Here is a 25,672-nt window from a genome sequence, read left to right as displayed (position 1 = left end):
TTAGAACAAACACCTGAAATATATGCCATAAGGCTAGCTCACAGAAGAGAAAATGTTATAGCTGGTTTTAATCCTGATGATTGGGTTTGGAATAAATTTTAGAATAGTTTAGAATCCTCTATTCTGAGGATTTCTTGTTTTGTGATCAGTAATGCTTTTGCTAACCACCACTTAATAGTCTTGTTGAAGAAAGCTTGCTGCCCATACTAAGTGAAAGAAAAGCTCTAAAATCTAGCTAGGTTGACATTCAGTGCCTTCCTGGATATGACGTTAGGAAGTAACTTTCTGAAACATAATTTGTCAGTTCTAGAAAGAGTTCATTCACTTTCACCGAGACAACAGTTGACATTCTACCTTATTTTTCAGTCTTTGAATCTTTCTGCTAAAGGCCCAATTCTGCTTGCTAAAAGTCAGTGAGAACTTCATTGGGAACAGGATCTCCAGACATGCACAAGATGAAAATTCTGATGACATTCTGCTGGTTAAGAACTCGTCAACTTCGTCTTTTCTTGTGTTCTCCCATTTTAATAAATGGCTCAGTGCTCATAGTAATTTCTCAGTGTGTGAATAAGCAAGTTACCTCATCCCAATGTCCATGATATAGACCAGCAAGCCAAACGTTTCACCATCCAAAGTGACACCATATAGGTTATGTGATACAGGAGGACCAGGGAGCAGTGGGAGAGTGCTGGAGGGGAAATATATAAGCTCAAGGCAAATTAAGACATGGTTCCCTGTAGACTAGGGAAGGTGGCTGCAGGTTAATTGAAGCACCTGCAGTCAATTAAAGCCCTGTTAGGAACCTAATAAAACCCCCTGAGTCAGGCAGACAGAGGAGGAAGAGGAAAGAGAAAGGACTGGGAGCTTGGAGGTGCATTGAGAGATTTGGAAGACCTGAGAATTGGAGTAAGGGAGACACTGCCCAGCAGGACAGGGAGACTCCCTTCCCCGCAGCATCTAAGGACCGAGGGTAACCGCATCTAAGGGGGATGAGGGTAAGAAACCCACAGGAGTTGAGAGGGGCTGGGACTCAGAGCAAGGAGAAAACCCAGACCCCTCCCCCGCTTCCTTCCTCTACCACCTTCCCGGGCTAGTAGCGGGGCCCTCGGCACCCAAGAGCAGGGGCAAAGGGTGTCATCTTGGCTCCCCGCCAAGAAAAGCACAGGACCCACCAAACTAAATCGGCCATCTTGCTACAGTAAACTGAATAATAATTATAGGAAGAAAACAATATAATAACTTCTTGATTGTGGCTTATACTGGAAAAACCCACACATCTATTTTTAACATCTTAAGTTACTTGAAGTAACTGTCTGAGTAGTGTGAAAACCATTACATCGGTTGTTGTCATTCTGAAAAATTTATCAACTGCCACCCGCCAAGAGTGTTCCTTTGGGTCGATTGGCTTTTATAGCATGCTTCAAAATAAAGACCACGCTGAAATGTCATGCAATTGCTGCTGTTTAATGTAGCATAACGAGTGCAACATACTATTTTTTTGTTTTGGAAAATGGATTTTTAGATCCATTATCTAGACAGGAACCTGGGACTTGCCATATTACACCAGTGGCATATGGGTTCACCAAACTCTCAGGACTTTGCCTTTGCAGCCATCTGATCCCTGGCAGAACTGGGGAGCATGACTAAATCCAGAAGCTTGAAGAAGTTTGGATCTTTCACGACAGTGTTGAGAACTAACCACAAGGAGACTAAATTGCCTGAAATAGTGAGTGCTGACCTATAGACTGTTAAAGTATTGTGCAACTGTGAGCTCAGTATTAACTATTGTGCACTAAATGTTTTGAATATTCACCTGGACTGGTATTAACTACAGAACACTGACTACAAATGCTTCTTGCTTCAGTGCAACTTTTCGTCATTGGACTGCACAAGCAGTTGTCTCAGAACATTGCAGTGCTCCTTTTTAAGACTTTCCAGGAACTTGCCTCTTATCCCTCTTCTTTCTTCACCCCCCTTCCTTCACCGATCCACCAATAGCCTCAGTCCATCCACAAACTCTTCATACTTGGTGCAAGAGTCTTCTCCTATAGGTCTCTCTCTTTCTCTGTGGAATGACCTTAGTGTCTTTTTGTCTCATCAAGTCCTTTCATTTCAAAACTCCTTTATAAGTGTAGTGCCTCTCCTTTGCATACAATACTTTTTTTTTCTTCCTGCTGATCAGTTCTCTAACTGTTTTAGTGTAAAGTTATTTTGCAATTTCCATGATAGAAGCAAAATGAAATAAAATTATATATCATGGCCAAGTTTTTCTTTACTAAAAACCATTTAAAGACCAATATTTCTCCATTTTAAAATCTTTGCTTGAAGTAATTTTGAACTTTCAAATCCACTTTAAATGTATTAGCTAAAATTTTGTTCACAATTAACTTAAGAGCAATTCAGAAAGTCTTTATATGGTAGCCTTAGGAATAATAATCAGTGATTGAAGGCTGTAACTAGATTATCACATTTTTTAATGAGGTCACTTAGCTTTTGGTGTTCCATCACAGATTGAATAACAGCACATTATCATTAATTTTGATTTTTCCTTTGCCTCTGACAGATACTCAACAATCATTGAAGGTTTTGTTGAAGAAAGTCCATTCCAGTGAGAAATAACTGCCACACTCAATATTTTTGTTCATGTTCTAACACTTCAGGCTATTTTTGCAAGAATCTGCTAAAATTGTAGAAGAATGGGGGTGTGTGTGATGTATATAACTTTTTTTTTTTTTTTTTGTTAGTGGAACCCATGTGGCTCAAAATGCCATTTTCAAGATCACCTTTATAGCTGTCTTGTTCTTTGTTTACAGTACAAGGCTTATGCTGACATTAAATTATATCAGTTGCTATCTGTTTTAGTGGTTTCAGAAGAACTTGTACTACCACGTTCTCATCATTTACGATGTTTGTAATATTTCAACCATTAACTTTGTAGCTGAATAAATCTTTAACATTACAGGATCATCCCAACTTCTGACAGGTGAGGGCTTGTGTCACAGTTGTACATAGGGAGATTTTTTTTTTTTTTAAAATACTGGCAGACATTAACATACTTTACCTGACAGAGAGAACTTGTTTTAAAGGTCATTAGGCAATGTAGCTAATAATATGAAGTTGAAAATGTGAATGTTTTCAGTAAGAGTGTGCACCTGCTTCTTAGCATTCTTTCTCTGCATTCTGATTCCCTCCTGGTAGATAACTTCTTTGCCTAATAGCAATGCAGGTCCTCTCATGATACCATGTACTGATGAATTTTGAAGGATATCACTCACTCCCTACAAGTGCAGGTAAAGTAGTCAAAGGAAATTGTTCTTTGGATTGGGGATCCAAATTCTTTACTAATCACTGGTGAATTACTAGCCTGATGTGGAGGCTCACAGTTAATGATTCCACTGGAAAAGTTTCTGACTTTTCTAGGAAGTGGAGACTGTCCTCTGTCTACTTTAAGGCTTTGTATTGGTGCCATGTTTATAGTAACTGAGCATCTCCATCTCCATTGGCCTAGTGAGATTCCTGGAGGACTGAGGTGTCTGAGGCTCTTGCTATGGTACATTTTTCTTCACATTTATCCTTTTTGAGAGGAGGGGAATAATGAGTAAGATGTAAGGCCCCAAATTATTGATGGCATCCACTGAAGTCAGAATTGCACCCACGTACATAAGGGGTGAATTTGTCTCAGACCTATTTACTTGGAATGCTAATGAAATTCTGGTTGTAAGAGTGGGGTGGGGGGGAGGGGGGGAGAGAGAGAGAGAGAGAGAGAGAGAGAGAGAGAGAGAGAAAATAAGATCCATGCCTACCTGAATAGGGGGAATATTTTGATAGTTCTTGAAAATAATTGTATCTTGAATCCTCACCTACCAGTTCTTCATGTAAGAAGACGAATTTTAATCAGAACCTTGATATCTTAATATAATGGCTTCATTATAAAATACATACAACTTTTGGTCTGTCTGGCATGCCCCTGTTAGCTTACTCTACAACTTCAGTAAAGTTTGGCTGTACAGTACCATTATTATGCAATGAACAGTGGAGAGAGTGGGATCTATCATTCCCTTGCAAAATTTATGACTTGGAATGCAGCAAATGCATTAGCCATTCAGGAGATCAATTTTTTTTTTTTTTTTTTTAAAAAGTGATCTCTGAAAAGATAAGGCTTTAAAGAAGCACACACATGCTAGCAGTGGTAGAGGGCTGAAAGTAGCATACTTGCATCTTTGGTCAAAAAGACAATAATTAATGCTCTGTTTTCACTAGCAATGTGTATATCTAATATCTAGTGTAAGGTACGAAAGCACAAAATTTCAAAGACTGAAGGAGAAATGGAGGACCCATAAGACTGAGGAGATACAGTATGAAACTTCAAGTCGAATGAGCTACTTTTAAACCCTTAGAAAAGGAGAGGTTTCAGGGTTTATCTGTTTTGGAAATAAAATCCTGAAATTATTTCCACATGCTCAAAATAAATAGTTTGAAGTTTTAGATGTTTACTTATTTAAATAATGCTATCGTGCTCATATGACACTTGTATCAAAAGTACTATAGGCATTTTCTGTTTCAGTGGGACACATGATTTTTCTATTGATTTATATAATGCTTAAAAGGAAGACTGGTATAAAAACATAGGTTTTGTTTGAAGGAAGGAGAGTAATATAACTTGAATTTCAAACACTGGCTACCAATTTCAAAATACTGAGTGGAAGAATTGAGAGAATCCCCAGTAAGAAAATATTCCTGTATATATTCCTCGTAAAGAGTTGAAAACTATTAACAATTTATCTAGGTATCTTTTGTTTGCCACAGTATTTCCTTAAATAGTTTAAAAGAGAAAACCCAATGTCTACTCAACCAGCGAAGTAGTCACCTGTTCCATGTATTCTTTTCCTCCCTTTTGCCTGTTGACTTGTTTCTCTTACTGTCTGTATACTTTATGGTATCTATTTAGATTAAAAGCTCTGAGGAAGGAACATGCCCTACTTTGTCCACTCAAAATAAGCAAGCTGCTTTACATGTGTTTCCACAGGAAATCATGTAATACTATTTGATTTTATATATTACACAGCAATTACAGTCTGACTATGCTCAGAGTTTCATTAAAATCAAAATGCATCAGTCATTTCTAAAATGAGATAAAATAAGTATTTCATGACAATTAACATTTCTAGCTTCCCTGTTTAAAATGTTTCTTTCCCCTTTGCATTGCGGAAGTACTCTGCTCTGTTTTTGGAAATAGACTATATTATGTTCACATGTAGAACTTTACTATGTGTGAGTGCATTGGTAGTATAATGAAGACATACATCTCTGTGTAACAGTTCTTGCCCACAGCTGAGAAGCAGTTTTGTCAAGACCTGAATGGAAACATATCCACTTGAAGCCAGGGGGAAAGCTAGGGTTGCCAGGCATCCAGTTTTCGACTGGAATGCCCGGTCGAAAAGGGACCCTGGCAGCTCTGGTTGGCTCTGCTGACTGGGCTGTTAAAAGTCCAGTTGGCGGTGCAGCAGGAACCTGGGGCTAAGGCAGGATCCCTGCTTGCCCTAGCTCCGCGCAGCAACCGGAAGCCGCCACCAGTTCCCTGCGGCCCCTAGGCACTGTGGCGGCCAGGGAAGCTCCGCACACTGCCCTTGCCCTGAGTACTGGCTCCACAGCTCCCATTGGCCAGGAACTGCAATCAATGGGAGCTGCAGGGGGTGGTGCCTGCATGTGCAAAGGCAGTGCACACTGTGCAGAGCCGCCTGGCTGCCCATGCCCCTAGGGGCCGCAGGGACCTGGCAGCCACTTCCTTGGAGCTGCAGTAAGTGCCAGCCCAGTCTGGAGCCCCCTTTTGCACCCCAAAACCCACATTCCAGAGAGTCTGCCCCCCCCCGCCCTCAGTCCCTGAGCTTTTTTCTCTGCATTTGGATTTTCACGCTGCAGCTTGGTGTTTTCTTTCTTTAACAAGTCCTGTGTTTTAGGTTTTCTGTCTGTCCAAACTGACAGTAGAACAAAATAGAAGTTGATGGCAAACATTTCTTGATGTTTGTTCTGATCTGTATTTGTTTCTGTTAACTTGTACTACAGATATTGGGCCAAATTCCAGTATGATATAAAAGGAGACTTGCATATTGATTGTTCTGTATTTTATATAATGAGGAGTAGAAGAGTAAGATTGTAGAAAAAACAAGAGGAAGGCTTAAGAACACCTAACACAGGCATCCGTCACCACTCTCCTGTTGGTTGGTTCTCCTCAAACAACTTCACCTTTCTACCCCTCAACAGAAATTACACCAAATTACTGATGTTTAATTAAATCATTTTAACCAATTCTGTATTTAGGCCTTTATCTGGCTATTAGCAAAGAATGCAGCACAATTAGTAATGAGCAGCAATACTCTGAGTACTGCCAGGAGCGTGTTTGGGGGTTTTGTATAGCAGGTTTCAATAGTTTCAGGCTTTCAAAAGACTTGAATGCTCGCTATGTGGAATTGTATTTTGAAGTTATATCTGCACCACAGGCAGCAAGCAGAAAAATACACTGAGTAACTTCAGCCAGGTTGCCAATAGGGTTATTAGACGAGTTGGGTGAAGATTTTTTTGGTGACTAGTACATTTGCTGGAAAATGCATTTTGGGGGGACCAGGGGTTGATGCTTCCTGGGGAGTGCCCAGGGTTGTGAGGCACTTTGCTACCACCTGCTCTTAGCATGAGGAAGCATTATCCGTTCTGGCCAGGGGTCAACTCCTGGACTTCACAGGCAATGCAAGTGCTCCCCTCTCAGCCTGTGTAGGCCCTGCTGTCCCTCTGCAAGTTAGTGATAGGCACACTCCAGCCCTCGAATCTTCTGAGCATCCCCCTGGAGTGTCCAGCCACCCAGTCCACTGGACCCTCACAGAATTCACAGATCCACTACTCCCAACGGAACAGTACCCCCAGTTTACTGGCTTCACCTCAGGATTACTGCTCTGCTTAACTCGCAGCACTTCGATTTGTTAATAGTGAAAACAGGTAGTTCTTTAATGAACAAAGAATAGAGATTTGAAAAGTACTTTCTAGAGCCTAGATTTAACTAATGAGACGTTTTACTGTGTAATGAAGTTTTAGCTCATCCAAAGTCTTTCTCCCAAAATTAAATAGCCAGGCTGGCTGTGACCCTCTGTTCATAAGACAAGCATGTTAGCAGCTTGTCCCCTAGGTGAAGGATATCATGTGACTCCTTGCATTGTCCTGATACACCAGACAAATTTTTTGATCTTTGTCATAAACAGGACACCTTCCCTGCTGTGTGTTCTTCCTTCAGATTTTCTGATCTCTTGTCAGCTTTGCAATCTTGATCAGCTGGTGGCTCCCTATGCAAGTAGACTTGCATTGTAAGTCACACAATAACCCTCCAGGGTGATAAGTATCTACTACCGCTTTCCTGACCAGAACCTGCTATCTTAACTTACAGACTTTAAGAAAGTTGTTTGCAATGTTGTAGTCGTGTTGGTCCCAAGTTTCCAAGTCTCACAGAGAAGAGCTCTGTGAAACTCAAAAGCTTGTCTTTTTCACCCCTAGAAATTTATGTACTAAAATATATTGCTATATACACCTTGTCTCTTATACTTTAAGAACACAGTATAGATGCATAACTTTTTAAAAATAATATCCTTGCATACATTTTCCAGTTATGATGACTAGTGGGGTGAGGGCTCCCAATAAAGACCTTACATGCCACCCTTTGGTAACTATTAAGTAGATATCAGTCCCAGGGGATCCCTGTAAACGCCGATGCATCATTTATGCCGTCTGCCACTTGTGACCCCTGGATGCCAGGGGGCACTGAAATTATTTGCAAATTTGGGTTGAATTTGGCAAATAACTTTAGCTGGAAATAAAACTGAAATTTTGGAAATGTCAAAATGGGTTCAAAAATATTATTTTAAACAAAATGTTCAATAGAAATGACCTTTTTGAAAAGTAAGATTGAATCAACCCAAACTTTTTTTTTTTTTTAATACTTTGGTGAGAAATTGGAAAAAATTCGGTTCTAAATGAACCAAACTTTCTTCAGATTTTTTTTTGTTAGCCATGAAATTGAAAAACAATAACTTGCTCAATTCTACTTAATTAGCATGCAGATTCAAATTTGAAATGACAATGTAGCTTGTAAATCATAAGGTGGCCTTTTCCTTATTACTGCATAATTTATATAAGATTCCTTTAGATAGAATTTAGTAAATCAGACTTAACTTCTGTTGCACCAGTGTAACTGAGTAAACTTTAGCCCAGGGGTGGGCAAACTACGGCTTGCGGGCCACATCCAGCACATCAGACTTTTAAATCTGGCCCTCAAGGTCTCACTGGGGAGCGGGGTTAGGGGCTTGCTTGCCCTGGTCCACATGTGCCGTGACTCCTTGCAGCTCCTGGGAAGCAGTCAGCATGTCCCCACTTCAGCCCCTATTCGTAGGGGCAGCCAGGGGCTCCACATGCTGCCCCCACCCCAAGCCCCACCCTGCAGCTCCCATTGGCCAGGAACCATGGCCAATGGGAGCTGTGGAAACGGTGCCTGCGGACAGGGCAGTGCGCAGAGCTGCCTGGCCGCACCTCCGCTTAGGAGCCGGAGAGGGGACATGCCGCTGCTTCTGGGAGCCGCTTGAGGTAAACGCTGCGAGGAGTTTGCATCCCGAGCCAGCCCCCTGCACCCTAGCCCAAACCCTGGTCCCCTCCTGCCCTCAGAACCCCTTGATCCCAGCCCAAACCCCTCATCCATGGCCCCACACCAGAGCCTGCATCCCCAGCCAGAGTCCTCACCCCCCACCACCCTCACTCCAACCCTCAGCCGCAGCCCTGAGCTCCTCATTTCTGGCCCCACCCCAGAGCCCACAACCCCAGCCAGAGGCCTCACCCTCTCCTGCACCCCTATCCCCATGGCCTGCCATACAATTTCCATACCCAGATGTGGCCCTGAAGCCAAAAAATTTGCCACACGTACTTTAGCCCTATGTTATAAAATGTCTTCACTTGCTTCTGTGCAGCAGACTATGAATATGAACATAATCAAAAGAATTTCACATCTTTACCAGTTATTCTTTTGAAAGTTTTCTAGCTTCAGCAGACCATATGGATTCATTCCTTGTTTCATTATACTGGTCCTCTCTCTCTTGTTTTTTAATTATTTTGTGAATTTTCAATCTGTCAGAGGTTAAAAGCCTCAAAAAGAGACTCTTATAAGTGTTATGTAAATATGATCTCTGTACAGGTTCCCAAAAAATATGATTTTGATGCTATTATTTCCCAAATCAGTAGATGTTAGAAATCTCTCTCTGTTCCTGTTAACTGTAATCAGAACATGTACTGTTTGTTTATTTTTTAAGATAAAAATGTGGCTGTTCAAATCCTATGTAGCCTGTGTGGTTCCAGTGGCAAATCAGGGAGCACTTGGCTTTTGAAACACCAACGATTACTGTCTAGAGGCTCGTGATGGGGTGGAGTATGATATAATGAACTGAGTTTGTCTGAGGAAATGTAGTGAAATTACTCCCAGCTTCTGTAGTGGGAGAAGCTTTCTGTGCTTTTATTCATACCATTATTCTATTAAGAATCTATTAAGTACCCCCTATTCGTTAGAAACATTGTCGTACCCTGAGAATGCCTCAGCTATTCAACTGGGATGCAAACCAGAAGGTACCATTCTTCGAATGTTGATGTACGGTGTTCTTTCTGCTTCCTATGTATTTTGAAAATATGTATGTGACTAGGTGGGATGGGATAACCCACCTTGTCTCTCTAATATTGTGGGAGTGACAAGGCTACAACAACACTGCATACAAAATATATCTGACGTACTAGTAAAGTTGAAGCTCTGTGTATGTGTGATTCAATTTAGAGCTGAGTGGCCTCTACTAGCAACAGAAGGTGTTCAATACATTAAACCTGACTGAGTAATACTAGGTTGTAAGTCTCTTACACATGGTAAGAATAGTGGACTTCCAGTTTTTTGTTGTTTGTTTTTAAATAAACTGGGACAATTTGCCTTTGTGATGCTTAAATTCCCTTTAGAAGCTTTATGAAGTTAGAAATCAACTTAATAGGGCATTACAGTTTCCCTATATTTCACAGTGAAATCTAAAAACCCATTTAGCTGTTTTGCATGCCAATACATAGCAAGTATGAATTTGTGCTCTTTGAACCTTTTGTGAATAACCTGCTTGTAGTTAGTTTTTTGGTAGAAACTGGAAACTTTTTCTGATTTTGTACTATATTTTGTTTTGGGGTCCATTCTTCCACTCAATGAATGCAGTTGTGAATACTGAAGGGAGAACAGTCTACTAGGACTCTAAACTCTTTTGTCGCTTGTATTCTTGAAGAGAAGATGCAATGTTGCCATGAAGTTACTTGTCCCATTCTAGAGCGGTAACAATGGTTTTCCTTTGTGCTGTTTTCTTTGCCGCAGCATGCATCATTTATCAAAACTGGTAATCTCTAAAGTCTAAACTTTTTTATCAGCTCTGCCACTTTAAAAACAACAAGCAAAACTGTTATATACTTGATGATATTAATGCTAGACACCTATGCTAAAACTTTCACAAACACTACTTGAACTTGTTTGCAAGTCCTGTCAGTAAGCTTTAATACGTATTTTTTCCCCACTGTATTTCTTTTTAAAATGATCGTATGCTTTCATCTAATACCATAATGGCTAGTTAAACTGGGATAAGTAAGAATTCCAGCATGAAAGTGTATCTATAAAGCACACAGAGATTCCTAACTTTTACTTTAATCTATTTATTTAAGTATCTATCCAAAGCTCTGAGAACTTCTACTTTTAAAATTACACTATACAAAATAAAAATTGTGTGTACACCTTTTTATAATACTTTCTGCACAAAAAAGATATTTACCCTCCATTCCAAAAGTCTTGTAATAGCCCCATATCTAACCCCCCCCCCCCCTCAACCTGCTTCCACTCTCACACCCACAAACAAAGATATATATTTGGAGCATGTCCAAAATGTTTAATAAATCTGACCTCTGGCTAAGGTGGAGCACTGGTGTCAGATACTCCCATTGGGGAGCATTGCAACCATGTTCTATGCTAGCTTTAGTTTCTACAGTAAATGGTTTTAAGGTGCAGCCTGCAGATAGTGCATTACAGTAGCCTACAAGATCCATATCCCACAGAAAGATCATATTTGCCTTGCCAGGTGCAGGAGGGGTGAGAGAGTGCTTTTTCACAACAGCTGCTACCTGTGAATCCAGCAGCAGCCTTGGCTCTAATATGAGCTCTAAATTGTAAGTGAAGCCTGCATTACAAGAGGCAGTCACATGTCCTTACAACAGTCCCCCTGATTAATCTTTTTTGTAATTTCTTCTGGTTGGCTTTCAGAGCTGCCTCCTCTGGGCTGAGCTGCAGCTAGTTTGCCTACTTTCAAGCTGCTGTCTCATGCGGACCTTGGGAAATGCAGAGCTGAGTGAGTATCATCAGCATACTGAAAATATCACAGCTCCTCTCTCCTTACTCGATCACCACTAGCAACTACGTCCAGTTTGATGTAGTGGATTAATTAATAAAATATTTACAGCCTATTAAAATCCTTATGTAAACCACCAGGTTTAAAAATCCACCTCCCTTTTAGTTTAAAGGTATTTTGCCTATTACATTCTGGTATATGTTGATCAGATTCAGCATGACCCCCCCCCCCCCCATACAGTGGAACATGGCTATTTTAAATTTCACTGTACTCTTTTTGAAGCCTGCACTTGTGGTAATGTGCAGTACAGTATCTTTAACTTGATTTCTAAACCAACATTTTCCAAAAGTATCAGAGGCCTTTGTTCTCATTGAGAACTACATCTCTGTTATCTTCCACCCATCTTGATCTGCCTCTTCCCCCTCCCACTCTCCCATGTACCAACTGAAGGAATACCGCATCCTACCCTAGTCCTTGATGACTGAGTTTCTGTGCCCTCTGTTTTGACACAGCTTCCAGAGATGTATCTTCTGTTCTTAGTCAGACTTGTTTTCCAGACTTTGAAGAATGTCTCTCAGCACTTATCCCCAAAGAACCTCTCAATAATTCCAGAGGATAATGATCTTGCATCCAGCTTTATGCAAGTTAGAAAAGTAAATGAATGAAGCAGAATACAGCATGCCTATTCTATGTTCTCCAAGAGCTTCCAGGGCTTCACTCAAAAGAATACTCTTAGGCTGGCTAAGCAAGACTAAAAGCTTTAAACAAAATTTTTATGTGCCTGTTCCTGCACTCATTCTGACAGGGGTGAGCATTTTGGGGTCAGTCTGGCACATCTGTCATTGAAGCTCTTACTCCCTATTCCCTTTGGCTGATGTCCCTTTATTACTTGGCAGTATTTTGATATATAAAGTTTTCAAAGTCCATATTACCAGTTTAGACATGAGGTCGTTTTGTATTAGCACACAGACAGACAATGATCTTTCTCCATTACAACACATCTGAGTAAGCTTATTTTTTTTTTTCAGTCTCCATTTCTATGCAATTTACCATTGTACCCAATATTCCATGAGGCTCACAGTTTCTTGACAAATAGCTTTTCAGTTTACCTCCAGTTAACATGTAGTGTTTCAGAGGACTTTCAGTTTCATGAAAGACCTTCTCCGATGGGTATCTTTGTTAGAATAAGACCTAATGTATGTTGATGACCAAGTTCAGCATAATAAATTGATCCTGGAACCAGTGCTGGGAGATACTTCTAGCCCTGAAAGTTTTGTACTGGTCTATCTACTATTTTCATTGGTGGACCGGAAAGCACTGCTGACAAGTAATTTAGTAATGTTGTCAGTATAGTACTTTTAAGTAACTTGAATAAATGCTATTTGGAGTATGAGGAAATATTCCCCTCAAGGAAATCTGAAAGGTCAGTTGAGACCCATTCATAAGTAGTTTCTTCCTGTGGGCTCAAGAGGAGCTACAACAGCCCTATGAAATTAAGCATAGAAAATATTCCATTTCCTTCATGATTTAGCCACTTCATTTCATTTGTCCACTGTAGGTCATCTTGCACTTGGAAACGTATTTAAATTTGAAAGTACTTTTGAGAGGATTTATCAATACTAAATACCCAACTTTAACTAATTAGATGAGAAGTTTCAGAGTAGCAGCCGTGATAGTCTCTATTTTCAAAAAGAAAGAGTACTTGTGGCACCTTAGAGACTAACACATTTATTTGAGCATAAGCTTTCGTGAGCTACAGCTCACTTCATCGGATGCATTTGGTGGAAAATACAGTGGGGAGATTTTTACACACACACACACACACACACAACATGGGAAGATTTATTTATATATATATATATAATACACACACACACAGAGAACATGGGGAGATTTATATATATATATATACACACAGAGAGTGAGAGAGAACATGAAACAATGGGTTTTATCATACACGCTGTAAGGAGAGTGATCACTTAAGATGAGCCATCACCGGGGGGGGGGGAGGCCTTTCATGGTGACAAGCAAGGTAGGCTATTTCCAGCAGATAACAAGAACATCTGAGGAACAGTGGGGGGTGGGATGGGGGGAGAAATAACATGGGGAAATAGTTTTACTTTGTGTAATGACTCATCCATTCCCAGTCTCTATTCAAGCCTAAGTTAATTGTATCCAGTTTGCAAATTAATTCCAATTCAGCAGTCTCTCCTTGGAGTCTGTTTTTGAAGCTTTTTTGTTGAAGAATAGCCACTCTTAGGTCTGTAATCGAGTGACCGGAGAGATTGAAGTGTTCTCCGACTGGTTTTTGAATGTTATAATTCTTGACGTTTGATTTGTGTCCATTAATTCTTTTACGTAGAGACTGTCCAGTAACCTATCCTTGCAACAAAGCCCGTTGCTAACTCTGTCCACATATCTATTCAGGGGACACCATCATAGGGCCTAATCACATCAGCCACACTATCAGAGGCTCGTTCACCTGCGCATCTACCAATGTGATATATGCTATCATGTGCCAGCAATGCCCCTCTGCCGTGTACATTGGTCAAACTGGACTTCATTACCCCCTCCACCCCCCCCCCCCCACACACACACCCAGCCACAGTTCCAAATTTTAACAGCTGGTACCTCATCAAACAACAAGAGTTAGATTAATGCTTCGAGATCTGAAAGCTTAGATCAGGGTGTCAGAAGGCTTTTACAGTAAACCATAATGTAGAGAAACAATTTCAAAGGTGATGAGATGCTGCTTTTAGTAGTGTTAAATGCTGTAACAGATGGGTCATTCTGAATAGAAATAGGAAGCAAGTTTCACAGTTGAGCATCTCTGTAAGAATACCTTTGCCATACTTTGCTCAGTCTGCCTTTGAGGCCAAAACATAACTGGGAGCACTCAAAGAAATTAACATACTGAAGGGGGAAAAAATCACTCTAGTCAGTAAAGCTACCAGGTTATAGTAACTGATGGAAAAATCAGGATTTTCAGATAAGAACTTGCAACTCCAGTGAAGTTAATTATGTTGTGTCCAATAATGTAAGTTGTGAACGTAGCCTACTATTTCTCTGCACTGATAGGATTAACAGGATAGTATTTTGAGAGACTACAAAATTCACATGTATGATTAATATCCCTGAAATGCACGCATCTTGCTTTGTGTATGTGAAGCTTTGCATTGTACACCTTGCTCCCAAGGAAATCAAACCCACAATTTCCTCTGCCGCTGTACAAAGCACCACAATTAGACGTTGGAGCTGGTATGCCTGATTTACTGTATTAAAGGGTTTGTTAGTAGCTTAATTGTAAAGCTCTAGAAAAATACTTGACATTGTTTACCCATCTGAAATGGAGCATACTGGATTCAGGAATGCCTAGTTACGTATTTCAAGGCATGAAGCTGGTGGCACATACTGCAGTAGCTAAACTGTTACTTGCATGAATATTTATGTTGCCCAAGACTGAAATCTTATTGGGAACATTCTTGGGGCTGTATTAACAAAGCCTTTTCTACCAAATCCAGTTGAGGATCATGATGGTTTTCTCTGACATTCTATTACTCAGTCGAATTCTAATCCATTTTTTTAAAGGCCTTGCATGTTGGACATTTTGTGGCTTTGGTCTTTAATTTCTGGTTTCCTTAATAAAGATATTTAATTGTCACCCAGGTTCCTGATGTGATCAGCAGCATAAGGCAAGTGTCCAAAGCAGCCCTGAAAGAGGATGCCAAGCCTGGTAAGGATAGTGAAGATGCCTTCTATAATTCCCAAAAATTTGAGGTTTTGTACTGTGGAAAGGTGACTGTGGCCCATAAGAAAGCCCCCTCCACTCTAATTGATGAGTGCATTGAGAAATTCAGCCTACATGAGCGCCAACGCCTAAAACTGTTGAGTGAGCAGCGGAGCACAGATTCCAGCTCAGACTTAACCTTGTATGAAGGAGATGTGCCAGCTTCTCCATCTGATAGTCCATTTGAGGAGCTAGATGACACGAGCACCACCACCGGGCACACTGGGATCTTTACAATTGGAGGCCAGACCAACCTGGCTGGCACCCGTGTCTCTTTCCCCGAGCGAATTTTGGAGGATTCTGGCTTTGATGAGCAGCAGGAATTCCGCTCCCGGTGCAACAGCGTCACTGCCGTTATGCAAAGGAGGGTTCATGATACCAGTCTGAAAACACAGCCACGCAGGAGACATGCAAGTGCACCCAGTCATGTTCAACCCTCAGACTCTGAGAAGAACAGAACAATGTTGTTTCAGGTAGGTGCCATAGCAGTACCCACAATTTCATGCATACAATAGAATTAGGAGAGCTTGACTTAGACAATTATTGTCACTGCTGCATATTGAAACTTCTTATGCAAACAGTTTCTGTTAAGCCAAAAATCATTTGCTTTTCTACTTTGTATTACAATACATGAAACCATACTGGGGACAGTCTAAATAATATTGAATAATTTATATCCCAGTTACTTTGGGGGAAGCTAAAGTTTAAAACATATGAGTTTCGTAAACTTGAAGGGAATATAATTGCTTATCTGTTAATTTGACAACATTAACATCATATTTAAGAGAACTGTGTATTTTGTCTTAGAATCTGATGCTAATATGCAGACTTCTTTCAAGTGCTTTTGTGGATTGATTTCTCTATCCATAACATTTTTGAACAGAGCGAACAAAATCTCCCTTTTCTGTTACTAAAACGAACAAGTAGTTAAAGCTGTGAAAAATAATGTGCAGTTTGACTCCTTCTCTTTTTATGGTAAATTTCAATGATGCTAAGAAGTTCCTCATTTTCAGAATAGGAATAGTCTGTCTTGCAAAAAGTCTGTTGAAAAATTATACTTCTAAGATCTGCTCAGTGGCTTCATCCCCAAATCCTTTAGTCTGTCTTCTCTTCCCCTGAAGTACGTTTAAAGATTTCAGAGCATATGCGCTTAGGAAACGAGAGAAAATTATTAGAACAGATGACCCATAAAAGCCAAGATCTTTTGCTTTTTAAAATGATAGGCTGCTAAATGCTTAGGAATATTCTCCCCTCCCCCCCCCCCATTTTAGAGAACAGACTTGCATTTTCATCCTCTTGAGAAACACAAACGGATGTGAGGAAATATATTGCCATTTAGAAACCCACAGCCCATCACTGGTGGTGAAAAGGTCTTAGCTGAAAAACCCCTCAAGCTCCATAGGCTATATTCATGTGCCCTTGGGGAGCAGTTCATGAGAAAGCAGAAGGGAAATTCACTGCAGCGAATAATCTGTTCTCGTTGACCATTAAAAAGAGGCTAAATACATCACCTTTATTTTAAAATCAACAACAACAGCAAAGAACTGAAGACCCAAACTGTTTGTATTTGTATTTTAAAAACTTATCTGGATGGTGGTTTTTGGTGTAATACGGCTTGTAACTTACCTTGATTGTTTCAGATCAGTCTAATAGAGCTTTAATTAGGGCCCATCAAAAACTGACTTTTGATGGACTAAAACTTTTCATAATCTGTGTCTGATTCCTGCAACTTTTTTTGTTGTTTGTTTTTCTGTTTTACCCCCAAACTGAATACTTCTTGTTGAAATTTTCTGCAATTCCCCTCCCTCATTTTCCTTTTTCCTAAAATGCTAAATTTTGCCATCTTCGTTCACTCAGTAAGTAGGGTGACCAGATGTCCCAATTTTATAGGGACAGTTCCGATTTTGAGGTCTTTTTCTTATATAGGCTCCTATTACTCCCAGCCCCCATCCTGATTTTTCACACTTGCTGTTTGGTCACCCTGTGAGTAAGCTACTATTCAACGTGAGTAGCAAATGCAAAGATGGCAGAATCTGCCCAGTCATTGAACTTCATTTGGTGTATTATTCATTTGTGCCTTATAAAACAGTCTGATTTAAATTTTGTTTTGAAGGTTGGACGATTTGAAATTAACCTTATCAGCCCAGACACCAAATCTGTTGTGCTTGAAAAGAATTTTAAAGATATCTCCTCATGTTCTCAGGTATGTATTTATTGAGTAGCTTCCAGTACATCTGGGAAGGGACTTTTTTTTTATTTGGAGACGCTCTGATAGCTTTTTTTAGTCAGTGGGCAGCAGAAATAGTCAATCAAAGCTTTTGTTGATTATAGAAAATTAAATGAAAATACAGTACAGAATATCCTTAAACATAGGTTTCAGAGTAGCAGCCATGTTGGTCTGTATTCGCAAAAAGAAAAGGAGTACTTGTGGCACCTTAGAGACTAACAAATTTGTTAATTTGTTAGTCTCTAAGGTGCCACAAGTACTCCTTTTCTTTTTCCTTTTTTTTTTTTTTTTAAACAATTATAACTTTTGTTTTAGTTAACACCTGTATAACTAGATTTTGGTTTTCTCTATAGAACCTTAATAAAAACATGGTAAGACAGCTATTCTGTGCCCCCTCTTCCCCACCCGAGTACTTTGGAAATGTTAAATGTTATCTATAGAGTGATGTTTGAGGTAATCATATTTTGAATGAGAAGAACACATGCTACAGTTTAGAAGTGATAAACTGCAGTATAGTTTTGGTGACGGCACTGGAGAAAGATAGATTTTAAAATTTGATCAATCATCCAGTTGCTACCATTGTAGACTATAGGGGTAGACTCTCCTTCTTGCAATAGATCAGGCAACAGTAATTCAAAGTGTAGAAATTCTGTGCCTCCAAATGCCACTTACTGGTTTGTGTTAGCTCCCACAAAATGCTAGGAATGGCACAGATACAAAGGAAAGTACAGTCCCTGCCTCAGAGCTCACAATCTAAAGACGTACACAGAACTAGTGAATTTCTGTGAATTGTAGCAATAGTTCTGGTCATCATTCACATGCCGCTAGATGTGAATTTTGTTAACTTAAGGAAAGAGACCATTCTGTTCAATTTTAGGCAGTAGCCTGAAATCTCCCGTTTGGAGGTGCTCTATGGTGGTGACGTGTTTCAGTGAGGGCTTTTGCAAGGAGTACAGCTATTCTGCTACCTTGGGACAGGATACAGAGTGTGCCTCTCCCCAGTGTGGGACTAGCTCTGCAGCTGAGATGGGGACAGAGCCATGGCTTCTATCTCATTTGGAGAATTTAGCGGTCGCAGCAATTCTAAAGTTGGGAATTCCATGTGGTCAGTACAAGAGCTATTAAAGGTCTCCAGATGCATTTTCTGATGGTTCTTAGACCAGCATCTGATCCAAAGCACTCTTTTCAGATGTTCAAATAACACCAGTCAAATCTTCCCTTGTATCTGTGTTGCATGGCTATATAGTTTGCAAATTAGAACTGGGATTAGCATATACTCTTGCTTCTAATGGAGGGCAAAGGGGACTGCAAGAGGAATAGGGAAATCTGGCCTACGTAGGCAAATGATAAAGATGAAATAATAGTATTTGTAGCATACACAGATCAGGCAGGCACACAAGAAGGAGAGGTAAGAAAGAAGAAAACCTGTAGATGCCCTGGGTCCAAAAACTTTGTTTACTGGGGGAATGTCATGAGTGGCAGCTGCTAGTTTCCATGAGGCTCCTGGTAGACAGCAGGTGAACCCATGGGCAGCTCAGGAGAACAGCACTGGCAGTGAAGTCACTGATATTTAGAGTATGGTAGGAACTGGCCTAGTATCTTAGACGGTCGTCTTTGTTCCTGCTTTCTTCTTAACTGAGACAAGGTGGTTGAGGTAATATCTTTTATTGGACCAACTTATGCTGGTGAGGGATACAAGTTTTTGAGCTACATGGAGCTCTTCTTCAGGTCTGGGAAACTTACTCAAAGCGTCACAGCTAAGTACAAGGTCGAACAGAATAGTCTGAATGTATATGCTAACTACTTATGCTAAACTATATGTTCGACCTTGTACTTAGCTGTGATGCTTTGAGTGAGTTTCCCAGACCTGAAGAAGAGTTCTGTGTTACTCAAAAGCTTGTCTCTCCAACAGAAGTTGGTCCAATAAAAGATTACCTCACCCACCTTAGCCCTGTCAGACCCAGAATCCCTATTTTATAGGGACAGTCCCGTTTTTTGGGTCTTTTTTTATATATAGGCTCCTATTACCCCTCCCCCCTTCCCGATTTTTCACAATTGCTGTCTGGTCACCCTTTCTTAGAGAGATATCTACAACTTCTTCTAAACTGGGCATTTGTAAGCCATAAAAAACTTCAGACTAGGTTTCATACTGGTGTTTATGTAGTCTTTCACTAGTACTTGAGTGGGTGGGGAAAAATAAAAGCCTTATTGAGAACTAAACTGAATAGGTGCTAACAAAATGTTCTATGTTTCCAAAACATCTGTGGCATATTAGTGAAAGATTTGGTTTAAAAAACACAAAACAAACCAACCTTGCCCTCCCCACCCCTCAAACCCAACAACTCTGGAGAATTCTTATGGTCAATAGAAATTAAATATTAATTTATTCAAGCCAAGTACTTGGTTATACAGAGCTCATCAGCATTTGTTCACTGTTAAACACCCTGTGTTTATTGTAGATTTATTAGCTAATGTCATGGCTTGGAATATTTACCCTTATGAGCTTAAAATTGATTAAAATGAAAGAGAGCAACAATCTCTCTAGAGTGTATTTAGGGTTATTTTATTTCTGCCCTAGTAAATATGTTGCTTTTCTGTGGCATGAGCATGCAAGGGTGCTTCATTTCAGACTGGAAAATGCATGTCCGTAATTTGTATAATTGACTAAGCCACAAATATAAATGATAAAATTTTATATATCTATATATATGATCTTAAGTGTCACAGACAGCTGTGTGGGTTTCTTGTTAAGCCTCACTGACTTTGACTTTGTGGGTGACCCAGAACAATAAACAATCGTCACATGTCCTATTGGAATGACAAGTCGAGACGCCCTGTTAGAGAACAGTGCTGGAAGTACAGTTAACAGACAAGCTTGCTGTGCTATTTTCAGGTACAATGACGCAAGCATCATCCCACCTCCCCCATACACCTTCCCCTATGCAAGGAAATGAGAAAATTCAGAAGACAGCAATAGATTTTGCTGTAATTCTTCCTAGAGTTGTGTCTAAAACAGTTTATGCTGAGTTTGGGATCTGGTCTGCTAGGGACTCACTTTAAGAAATAAGTGACTTTAACCAAAATAAAGGTCAGAATGGTGGCTCTTTCATATGTATAAAATCTGTCCCTTCCTATTTAATGAATTGAAGGTCCTAAACTGCCAAAGGGGAAATGGTTTGAATTACCTCCCAGTGTTGTAAGGTGAGAAGATAGGGGCTGATTTGAACAAATTAAGTCAGAGAAATGTAATGAAGGTCAAATTTTTTCATGAGGAAAGAAATTGAGCATTATGCATTGCTGTTGCTTCAGGGTTTTGTGTGTGTGTGTAAGAAGTCCTATGACTTATAGGCATATTACACTTTTTTTTTTTTCTTTGATAGATGGTGGCAGCCATTAAAAAAGAAAGTTACCATACTTGATATCTGGGACCGCGTAGCTTTCTTATTCACTGCAAATTCTCAGTATGGCGAAAGTGGTGGTATCTCAGAGATGACAGAACTGAAATACAATTATCACAGTATTTCTGAACTGATTTTAAAATATATTTTAAAATAAATACTTCACTAATGTTTTTAAAAAAAATTTTCAGGGTATACAACATGTTGATCACTTTGGTTTTATTTGTCGGGAATCTATTGAACCTGGGATAAACCAGTATGTTTGCTACGTGTTCCAGTGTGCAAGTGAATCTTTGGTAAGTAATTTACATAAACTGTTAGACTTGGTTTACACTGTCAACTTATGCCAGTATAACCACGTCACTCAGGGTCGTGGCAAATCCTAACTCCCGATGTAGACAGCGCTATGTCAGCAGGATGGTTTCTCCTGACAACGTAGCTACCACCTCTTGGGGAGCTAGAGTACCTGCACTGACAGGAGAAGCTCTCCCGTCAGTGTAGGTAGTGTCATACTGTTGCAGCTGTGCCACTTCAGTACTATAAGTGTAGATAAGCCCTTAGTTTTTCACATTTTGATAGCCTCTTTCATAAATGAATCTCAAAACACTTAATAATCCCTGAATCTGTGCAGCTATATGAAGGTGATAAGTGTTGTCCTCACTTTGCACATGGGTAAACTGAGGCTCAGGGATTCAGTCTCTGCACTCTATTGTGAATGCACACCTACATACAGGTACAAGTACACGTGGCTGTACTTAGCATCTGTACATGTCCAGGTGTTAGAATTTGCAGACACAGATGTTTACACTGGCAAAGTTCAGGTGTATGTGTTAGAGTGCACAAGTGGTGGCTAGGTAAAGGTTTAGCTGAATATTTGACCATAAGTAACTTGCACATTTTTATCTGTTGAGACATAGAAATGTAGGACTGGAAGGGACCTTGAGAGGTAATAGAGTCCAGTCCCCTGCACTCAAGACAGGACTAAGCATTATTTTAGACCATCCCTGACAGGTGTTTGTCTAACCTGCTCTTAAAAACTTCTAGTGATGGAGTTTCCACAGCCTCCCTAGGCAATTTATTCACATGCTTAACCACCCTGACAGGAAGTTTTTTTTTCCTAATATCCAACCTAAACCTCCCTTGCTGCAATTTAAGCCCATTGCTTCTTGTCCTCTGCGGTTAAGGAGAACCATTTTTTCTCTCTTCCTTGTAATAACCGTTGACATGTACTTGAGTACCTTGGTGAACTGGGGCCAAATTACTAAATTAGTAACAGAGCCGGAAATAGAACTTGGATGTACTGAGTTCCAGTCCATGGCTTCTACTACTAAGCTGTCACACTCCTTGCCTTTGCCATGCACATCCTTCCATTTTCCAAATGTTGTTGCTCTCCTTTTATTCCTAACTACTCTGAGAAATGAAATAGGAACGTCCACTTTGAAGCAGAAATTTTGATCTATAATTGTTCTGCAAAATGGACAATTAAAATGTGATACAAAGGATGTGTCAGTCAATTAGCTATTGTAGTTATAAGACTCAGCATACTCAATTTTTAGATATGACATCTATAAAGTAATGTCTTTGCTATATTTTCTGAGGGAGAGAGAGACAAGATGCATGAGGTAATAACTTTTATTGTACCTATTTCTATTAGTGAAACAGACAAGCTTTCAGGCTGCACATAGCTCTTTTCTTAATGTCCAGTACAAAGAAACCATATTAACTGATGGCTTTCTAACTTATTAGTGCTTCAAAGTGAAAGGTAAAATACCATGAATTTATAGAAGAGATGCACTATTTCCCCTAATAAAGCAGGGCCTAACTGCTCATAATTGAACTAGTTTTAAAAAAACAAACAAACAAAAAACCTCAAATGTTTTTCAAGCTTTTTTTTTACTTTAAACAATTTTCAAAAATCAAAAAAATTGAACCAGTTCTTTAGCTGTCTCAAAAACAAAAAAAAAATTGATGAAAATGTTTGTCAAAATATTTTCATTGAAATTCAAATTTTTGATAAATATGTTTAACAGATATAATTTTGACCAGCTCCACTCACCTCAGAGCACTAAACAATGCCTAATTATTTGAGCATTATGGAGGACCACAGCAGCTGTTATGGGGCTAAGCATTCTTAGCAATGCTTTAAACAAGGTAGGGGTAGATCCTCAGCTGGTGGAAACCAGGTTTGCCATAGATGCTGGAATTAGGGATACAAGAGATGCTGCAGCACCTGTGGCTTGAAGTAGTTTCTGAGCATAGCTTTATTGGAGTCCATGGAACTATGCTGCTTTACACCAGCTGAGGATCTGACCCATTGTCAAAATTTGAGGGGAGAGAGAACCTATTGAATGACCAGCAGAATATAATTTAAAGGAAAATTATGCCTTCATCTGACCTTTTGGTTAATTTGATCCCTGATAATTCACAGGTGACTAAAAGAAAGGAGGTGGTTTACAAATAAATAAAACCCTTCTCCTCAACTCTCTCACATATTTTAAGAGTAATAATATTACACTCAAGTAAGTATTTAAATGGGCAGAGTACATAGAAAAGAGCCCTGCCATTTGTAAAAGCCAACTAGAAGGCTTTGCTGCTGTTATGTCTGCATTCCACAAGCCTCATGAAATCTTGCAGTGACAGGACAAGAATAAATTGAATTGTGAGATGTGAGTTTCTGAGTGGGTTTCTATCAATAACCTTAATCAAATAATTTTCATTTAACAAAATGATATGCCATGGCGCACAAACGGACTAATGCAAGCTTCCATGCCCATGCAAAGCTTTGTCTGAACAATTATGCTGGAGACCTGATCTACAGAACACTTTTTTTATAATCCTACTTTGAATGTTAGCAGACTGCTTGTAAACAGAAACCTGAACATACAGTCACATATCATCCCTCACAAATGTGCCCCACAGAAAAGTGATAGATGGCAGCAAAGGACAGGATCTAAAGTACAATATTTGAAAGCCTTCTAAGAACTGAACAGGACATTTCAACACAATTTCCTTCTGCCAGGCTGAAACAAGAACGTGGGCTGGTTTGCTTTTAATAGCAGTGTGCCCTTAAAATACATAAGGGGAAAGGAGACACTAGGAAGCCTATCTACAAAGGATGAAAGTGCATTTGAATATCTATCCCAGCTGAGGAGAAAATGATCACCTCTGACCTCTTTCCCATGCAAAATAGATTTTGGCCCTACCCAGTGCTGCATTGTGTGGGAACGCTGCATTGCTGTATTTGTGATGCTGTGAGAGGAAAGAGCAGGGCATAGTCTGGAAAATAAAACATAAGGATTATTTGTTATAGAAATTTATAGCTTGTCTTTCAAATCCTTTGATCCAAGTGAGTGAGGGACCAAGAGAATAAATAGGCTGGTCCCTAAAGTTCCCATGCCAAAAGGCTATAACTGCAGCAACAGATCAAAAGCATTTTGTTCATAGAGACTTGTATAAGGGCAAATGTATGGCTTTTTTCCTAAAATTGTTTTCATAACTGTCCCTGTGAAAGGGGGCAATACAGACTCTTTACTCTTAGTATCACTACTGCAAGTTATGTACCCAACCAAGCTAAAATGTAAATTGCATAGAAGCAAATTGGCAGAAGTGGAGGTCTTAATATGCTAGTTGCAGATACTGGAAGGTAAAAAGTTGTAATCTCTGGGCACAATAAGAGACCCAATTTTCAAGCCTGAGTGTTTAAAGTTACATGTTTATGGCCTGATTTTCTCTGCCCTCTCCACCCCCACCCCCAGGGGTGCTCATTTTCAGTGAGAGCTGTGAATGTGCAACATTTCAGAAATAGGCCACTAAATTCCCACAGATTCCCATAGGGAACTAGAGACCTGTATGATAAATTTTCAAAATTGCCTAATGGCCAAAGTTTTTAAGGTGTTTAGGCACCTAAAGATGGAAGATAGTCATGTAGGTGCCTCGTGGGATTTTCCATGTCCCTTGTCTAAAATCGTCTTGAAATCAGTAGTAAATTAGGAATAGAACCTTGTTCTCTTGACCACTAGACTACTGAACTTTTATGTTAGGTCACTGTATGTAGTATGAACAGGAAATATTCCTAATTTAAGAAAAAAAAAAGCACTTAGTCATGGAGTGACTTAAAAGTCCAATATGATGTGTATAACATATTTTCACTTTTATACTGTCTTGTAAAACACCCAGATTTTTTCATAGCCTGTTTTGTTTTTCTTTTCCTTCTAGGTTGATGAGGTAATGCTTACCCTGAAACAAGCCTTTAGCACTGCTGCAGCTCTACAGAATGCCAAGACTCAGATTAAACTGTGTGAGGCCTGTCCTATGCACTCATTGCATAAACTCTGTGAAAGAATTGAAGGTAGCAATTCCATTTATTTTAAAGTTTATATAGAAGATTTTCTGTTTTCACTTCAGAATCATCACAGTGCATCAGCTCTTAGTTTAATTAAAACTTACCTAATTGCTTGAATCTCAGTTCAGTTAAAAAAGAAAAAAATTCACATGACCATGATAAATGGCCAATAAATTGAGTAAAGTGGTGGCAATTATTTTCCAACTGGCCCCTCAAAGTTCTTGCTATAAATATAACATGTTTCTCATATATTTGTTTTTGTCTTTCCTTTTGCCCTGTTATTTTAGTATGTACAGAAATTCTCAGCATAGTGCTCTGAACACATTTGGAGCCCAGACTTTTTTAAAGATGGTAGTAAATGAAGGGACAGTAGGATGGAACTGACGTTTTAGCCTTTCTTTTTGTTTGTTCTTTTCTTTTTCTTCTTTTGTAATCTCGTTGATGATTTTTCTCCTGGGGCTGATTGCTTTATGTACTTCATTACCT

The 25,672-nt window shown here is 39.6% G+C and overlaps 1 protein-coding gene across 9 annotated transcripts in view; it reads left to right on the top strand.

Moving 5' to 3' along the window:
* Window positions 1–25,672, top strand: part of TBC1D4 (TBC1 domain family member 4) — a 157,215-nt gene that overhangs the window by 78,075 nt on the left and 53,468 nt on the right. For 7 of the 9 annotated variants that reach the window (XM_038387806.2, XM_038387805.2, XM_038387812.2 and 4 more), the window contains exons 2-5: window positions 15,099–15,692; window positions 17,333–17,422; window positions 21,036–21,140; window positions 25,060–25,192. In XM_038387806.2, the coding sequence (XP_038243734.1) occupies window positions 15,099–15,692; window positions 17,333–17,422; window positions 21,036–21,140; window positions 25,060–25,192 (922 nt within the window). Of the gene's footprint in view, window positions 1–848; window positions 996–15,098; window positions 15,693–17,332; window positions 17,423–21,035; window positions 21,141–25,059; window positions 25,193–25,672 lie in introns of those variants that run through there. The other 2 variants (XM_043504598.1, XM_043504597.1) reach the window with 2 other exon arrangements.

This window comes from Dermochelys coriacea, chromosome 1, assembly GCF_009764565.3.
Source record: "Dermochelys coriacea isolate rDerCor1 chromosome 1, rDerCor1.pri.v4, whole genome shotgun sequence".
NCBI lineage: Eukaryota > Metazoa > Chordata > Testudines > Dermochelyidae > Dermochelys > Dermochelys coriacea.
The sequence above is the reverse complement of the archived record's forward strand: the minus strand, read 5'-3'. Positions and strand labels throughout refer to the sequence as shown.